The sequence below is a fragment of the Trichechus manatus genome, unplaced genomic scaffold (assembly GCF_000243295.1).
Source record: "Trichechus manatus latirostris isolate Lorelei unplaced genomic scaffold, TriManLat1.0 scaffold00010, whole genome shotgun sequence".
NCBI lineage: Eukaryota > Metazoa > Chordata > Mammalia > Sirenia > Trichechidae > Trichechus > Trichechus manatus.
In genome coordinates, this window is record NW_004443946.1 from 16,041,572 (window position 1) to 16,048,441 (window position 6,870).

The following is a 6,870-nucleotide window of genomic DNA, read 5'->3' on the forward strand; positions in this document are numbered from 1 at the left end:
GTGTCCAGGAGGAAGGTGTGTCCCTGTTGCCTAGAACGCGTAGGTGGGTGGGTTTTGCAGCCAGACTATGAGCACCCAGTGCTGTTGGCTATAAGTACTAGGGGGCACCGCTTTTTCTTGAGCCCCTATTGCAGGTTGCTGGGTGGTGTGGGTGGAGCCAGCAGTCCTCAGGCCCCTGATGTGGGTAGGTGAAGACCCTGCTTAATGGGCAGAGCAGTGTGAAATGTCACGAACATGCCACTTCATAGCTGAAACAGTTCAAGTTCAAGTTAGACTTCAGGTATATACCCTGTTGTACTGTGGTAATGAGGGCCTATGCTGTTGCAATGGGCCCACACAAGTCTCTGCTGGGGGAAGGGCACTCAAAGTCGTGGATCCCTTATGCCTGCGCCTAGGCAAAGGAACTGTGCCTTCCCTGGCTTCCTGGCTTAGGGGAACCAGCAGTTTATTTTTACCCGTTTGTTAATTTGTTCACTCTCCAAGGCCGAGAGAATGGCTCTGGGCGTGTGACAGATCCTACTTCTGGCTCAGGGGACTTGGCGATTTCTGAAGCCTGTCTGGGATCCAGTGCAGAGCAGGGAGGTAAATGGAAGAGAGGTTTTTCCCTTTCAGGGGTGTTTTTGATACACATGGTAGGCTGTATGCAAGTACTTACCTTTAGCCGATCTAGGGCTGCTTCTCACTGGTTCTGGGTGGCCGAGTAGACTCTCTGCAGCTTGGTCTCTCTGGTGCGGAATACGCCTCCCGAGTCTGGCTGCTTGCCTGCCTCACTGCTCACCCATGAGCTGATCAGGCCTCAAGGGCTCAGGCTGTCCCCATTTGAGGTCTGGCAACTCCTTGCTGATTCCAAACCGTCTCTCTCTCCCGCTGCCACTCAGTCTGGTTCCTCAACTTTGTCTTAGATGTTCAGGGCCCCTAGATTGTCATATATAATTGATTAACTTGTTCTTTCGGGTCTTTGTTGTAAGTGGGTCTACTGGAAGTGTCTGACTACTTGGCCATATTGGCCCCGTCTCCCTATTTCTAGCTTTTTAAGGAAGCGCCAAATCGATTTCCAAAGTGGTTGTACTAGTTTACATTCCTACCAGCAGAGTATAAGTGTTGCAGTCTCTCCACAACCTCTCCAACATTTATTATTTTGTGTTTTTTGGATGAATGCTAGCCTTTTTGGGGTGAGATGGTATCTCATTGTAGTTTTGATTTGTGTTTCTGTAATGGCTAATGATCGTGAGCATTTCCTCATGTGTCTGTTAGCCACCTGAATGTCTTTGGTGAAGTGCCTGTTCATATCCTTTGCCCATTTTATAATTGGGTTATTTATCTTTTTGTTGTTGAAGTGTTGCAGTATCTTGTAGATTTTAGAGATTAGACCCTTATTGGATATGTCGTAGCCAAAAATTTTTTCCCAGTCTGAAAGTTGTCTTTTGACTCTTTTGGTCAAGTCTTTTGATGAGCGTAAGTGTTTGATTTTTAGGAGCTCCCAGTTATCTAGTTTCTCTTCTGGTTTTTGTGCATTTTTAGTATTTTGTGTTCTGTTTATGCCAGGTATTAGGGCTCCTAGTGTTGTCTCTATTTTTTCTTCCATGGTCTTGTATCGTTTTAGATTTTATATTTAGGTCTTTGATCCATTTTGAGTTAGTTTTTGTGCATGGTGTGAGGTATGGGTCTTGTTTCAGTTTTTTGCAGATGGATATCCAGTTATGCCAGCCCCGTTTGTTAAAGAGACTATCCTTTCGCCATTTAACAGACTTTGGGCCTTTGTCAAATATCAGCTGCTCACAGGTGGATGAATTTACATCTGGAATCTCAATTCTGTTCCTTTGGTTTGTGTATGTGTTGTTGTACCAGTACCAGGCTGTTTTGACTACCATGGCGGTATAATAGGTTCTAAAATCAGGTAGTGTGAGGCCTCCCATTTTGTTCTTCCTTTTTAGTAGTACTTTACTTATCCGGGACCACTTCCCTTTCCATACGAAGTTGGTGATTTGTTTCTGCATCTCCTTAAAAGATGCCGTTATAATTTGGATCTTGATTGCATTGTATCTGTAGATTGTTTTGGGTGGAATTGATATTTTCACAATGTTGAGTCTTCCTGTCTATGATCTGCTCTTCTTTAAGCATCTCGAACAAACTTCATGCCTTATCATTGATTGTCACCGTGCTGAGAGGGATTTACTTTTGTATATGGTCCTCAATTCTAGTTGTTAGCAATTTCTCCATATCTGATCTAGGTCCCTCTTGCATTTTTGTTTGCCTTGTAGCTTTCAGTGAAGCTGATCCTTAAACAGCTTGGAGAATTTTATCTTTGTTTTCGAGGATTGTTACGATTCTCAAGTGCTACATGCCTAAATCTGCTGTATAACGTTCTACGATTGGAATTTCAGGACTCTGTTATAACCTTATGGGACCATGGACGTATATGCAGTCAGACGTTGCCCGGGCAAATGTTATGTAGGCATGACTATATATATATTCTAAAATAATTAGGAGGAAAATTAGTCTTTGATATTTATCTAGATACCATTTCTAGTGTTCATTTCTTCCTAAAGATTTAAATTTGCACCTGAGCTCATTGCCCTTTAGCCTGAAGAACTTCCTTTAACTTAACTTACAGTGCAGGTCTGTGGGTGAGAACGTTTCTTAATTTTTCTTTTATCTCTAAATGTCTTTATTCTACCATCATTCTTTTGTAAAGCAGCTTTATTGAGGTATAATTTACATACTACAAAATTCTGTCACTTTAAGTGGATAATTAAATGATTTTTAGTAAATTTACCAAGTTAGACTATAGACTGTATGGCCCGAAAAGTAAAACATATGTACTGTCTGGCCCTGTAACAGAAAAAGTTTGCTGACCTTGCAGACTAGTCTCTGACTGTTAGAGGAGTGAGGCTGTTTTCAGAATAAATCTTTCACACCATTTACTAAATGTGCTAAATAGTCTAGTGGCTTAAAAGCACCACCTTTTACAGAATACAGAGTTTTGAAGAAGTAGCACAGCTTCAAAAATCTTCCCATCAAGTGGTGGTGTTCTTCGCATTGTCAGCTCATATTCTGGTCACAGCTTTGAAACTGACTATTGTGAAGGGCTAGAGGTGTCTGTGACAAGTCCTCAACAGAATGGAAGTAGAAGAGCAAGATGTTGTCCGTATAGTGCAGGCTGTTCCAGGCCACAGAGACCTGGCCTAATATTGCTGAATATGATTTGAAAAAATTACCCCCCAAAATGAGAAAAACCATAAGAAGAACTATTTTACAAGATTAAGTACTGCAAATTGACAATGGCTTGGAAATCTGTTCCTTCGGTAGGTTACAGCTCATTTTCTCAGTGTGGCAAAATGTGACACATTAATTTTAAAGTCATCAGTTTTATAAAAGTAATACCATCTAGACAGTTTCTGGTTCAGTACTTGAGAACACAGGTATCTGAAAGCATCATAGTAAATGATTTAACTTTAAGCCTGCTCTAGAAAATAGTAATATTTTGACCTGATAAGATTTCATATAAATTTTCAGCCAAATTCATAAGTAATTGTTTAACCCTGAGAAAGGAAGTGTGGATTTTCTATGTTAAGTGAGAAAGAGTGAAATAAAAGGTGAATATCACCTTGTCTTTTCTCTTCTGACTGCTGCAGAAATATTAGTATAGTCCTGAAACAGAAAGCACAGGTTTAGTTTCATTCAGAATATTTACAACTTTCTTTCAGTTGTGAAAAGATAATAGTTGAATTAGAAGTATTGTTCTTAGCCTTCCTGTAACTCTGTTTTTATCCGTTTTCTGGTTTATATTTTTATTTTTTGGCAAATGTGCAAATAATTGGGATCTAATAAAATCCCATGCTAACTTGTGTATGTTAAAGTTCATAATAATGAAAACATTAAAAAAAAACTTTTTCTAACTGGTGACTTAATGGCATATAGTTAGTGATTTAAGATTATAGAGTTGTCTCTGCCTTGTGCTTGAGAAAATAAAGCTGCAAGGCTTAAAAGCGAAATAAAATGCAAAAACTGTAATAGTTAATGCTTCTATTTTATGAAGTTTCAGTTGCCTGCCCACCTTTGTTCTCATTTTGTATGCCTGGGTAGTTGGTTAATTAATTCTCTTTTAAGATTAGATATTTGCCTTGCATATGATGCCCAGTAATGATGAATCTAAATAACTCCTGTAATAATTTTGCCTGGGTAGTTGGTTAAATCTCTTTTAAGATTAGATATTTGCCTTGCATTTGATGCCCAATAACGATAAATCTAAATAACTCATGTAAACAGTTTTGCCTACTCTTTCCCATCTTTAAAAACAATTTAACTCTAAGAATAACGACAAGTAATTTAGTAGAACAAAAATAGAAAGAGGAAGAGAAAAAGACTTAAAAGACCATAAGTTCATTAGAGTAAGTCAGTGTACATGACTAAGAATGAAATAAATTTTGATTTGTGTTTGATATGCATATGGGTATCTTTGGAATGTGAATGCCTCAAAATTGATGAAAGAGCTATGGGAGTTCGGATTAAAAAAAAAAAAAAAAGCCACATTCTTAATGTGGTCGTCAGAAAAGGAGGTGGTCTTGGAGCTAGATTTTATTGTGCTTAAGAGTTCCTATCATCAGTCTGAAGCCAGTGTCCTTCCAGGGCGCTTCTCCAGCCCCTCTGCCTGGTGTTAAATCAATATACTGTAACAGTGTACTTCTCCGCTTGCCCCACTAGATGGCTCAGGCAGGAGCTGTGGTTTTTTTATTGATCTGGTTGCCCTCAGATGTAGAGGATTCTGTTACAGTCACTATTCAATTCATGGCACATGGGTCTAGACAAGGCCCTACTCTTGTTTTTATTTACTTGTGTATTTATTTCATGGTTTCCAACTGGTTCGTTCTGGTTTGAACCCCTGCTGAGAATTTGCATTTCTAACAAGTTCCCCGCTGAGAATTTGCGTTTCCACCCCTTATGTACTGAATCAGAATCTACATTTTTAACAAGATTCCCAGGTGATTCTTATGTATAACTTTCCGGGAACTTGTTAGAAATGCAAATTCTCATCAGGGGTTCAAACTAGACCAAGCTGGTTTACTGCCCTGGTTTATTTCCTTTTATACCCACACCCAACTTTCATTCCCTTTCCTCTCAGGCCGCCATTTTGATTGTTTAATGTGTATCTTTTTGTGTTTTACGTTCTTGCAAAATATGTATTGTATTTATGTGTACATGTATTTTTAAGTTGTGTCAGTTACATTGGTGTTATATCTCATTCTGTTTATTTTTGAGCACAATGTGTTTTAAGATGCCTCCATGTTGCCATGTGTACATCTAATCTGCTTCTAACTGGTACATTCACTCATGTTTCCTTTCCAGTCTGGAAGCTGTGCCTTCTATACCTTTATCCCCAGCTCCTAGCGTAATGGATGGTCCATAAATGTTTGCTCAATGAGTGAATGAATGAATGAGAAAGTTTTGATGATGCTCAGGATGGGGAAAATATCCAGGTAGAAGGGGCAGCGAGAGTGAAGACGTGGGAGTACAGTAAATAATTAGGGAAACAGGTAGTCAGAGTTTGTGTGTATGTAGGGAATGGTGGGAAGGCAGTGGAGGGAATTTTATGCCTGGATTGTAGGGGGGCTTTGGTGAAGAAAGAGCCTCGGTGGCCCAGTGATTAAGAGCTCAGTTGCTAACTAAAAGGTTGGCAGTTCGAATCTGCCAGCAGTTCCTTGGAACCCTGTGAGGCAGTTCTACTCTGTCCTATGGGGTTGCTATGAGTTGAAATCAACTTGATGGCAACAGTTTTGGTTTTGGAGAACGGATATTCAGGACCATGTTCATGTTAGAAATATCTAATGTGAATATATGATTAAGGGAGGAAAATAATGCAGAAATGTGTATGTGAGGTGTAGTTATAATGTCAGAACACAGGGGCAAATGTTTCAAATGATAGTCATTTCAACACAGTAATCCACCCTGGGGTGCTTCTGATTTCCTCCTCATAACTTATTATGGATAGATCAGAATGTTTGTTTTTAGCCTTATGCCCTCTTCTATAGCTTTTGAACAAATTGTCTTCCCTATCAGCATGTAGTTAAATGATATTCAGAACCAAGAAGTTTACCCATTGAGAAGATTTCCTGTATCACGTTAGTTAGTCTTGGCTTTCAAAGCGACTTTAAAGATTTAAACTTACTTTGGGTGAAAAAATAAACTAGAAAGATTCTACTGATGAACTCTGTCCCCGATTTTTCAGATTAATGTGTGGAGAGCAAAGCTGAATCATGTTTTGCCCTCACCCCTCTATCAAATTGAAGCTTGGGTCCAGGAGGTAGAGAATCTCACAGATGAAGATTTGCCAGCCTCCCAGGATTACTCGGAATCCAGGACTCAAACTCAAGAGAAAACGACTTTATTCAAGGTAGGAAAAGAAAAATGAGACATGAAAAAAATCTATACTTTCTTAGGGACTGTTCCTGAGGAAGGCTGTGCTCTAGGAAGAAGGAAATATAGTGGGTATTTGAGGATAGTTTAGAATGATCTCACTGCGGGGGTTCTGAGATCTGGAAGATACCTCACGTTCTTTATGTTGTGCTAATTCAAGGATGAAACAAGAAGAATTGAATCCAGTAAGTTCTAAAGGAGCTGTACAGTCTGACCGAAAAAAAAAAAAAAAAAAAGAAGAGGGAGGCAGGGAGCTGGTTTAAAATGTAGCAGATTGAGTTCTCACTATATATGGCATGAAAGAATTTGATATGTAAGATTTATAGTATTTGAGTCCACAAAAAAAAAGGAAAATATACCAGAAAACAAAATATTTTCATAATGCTTTTTGCAAAGAAACTGCAATCTGCATTTCTGTAAAGTGTTCCATTTAAAATATTTACGATGAAAATGTTT

At 39.0% G+C, this 6,870-nt stretch overlaps 1 protein-coding gene across 1 annotated transcript in view; it reads left to right on the forward strand.

Moving 5' to 3' along the window:
• SYNE2 (spectrin repeat containing nuclear envelope protein 2) overlaps positions 1–6,870 on the forward strand; it is a 325,154-nt gene that overhangs the window by 62,976 nt on the left and 255,308 nt on the right. The window contains exon 11 of the mRNA XM_004370941.1: positions 6,227–6,391. Within this exon, the coding sequence (XP_004370998.1) occupies positions 6,227–6,391 (165 nt within the window). The remainder of the gene's footprint in view (positions 1–6,226; positions 6,392–6,870) is intronic.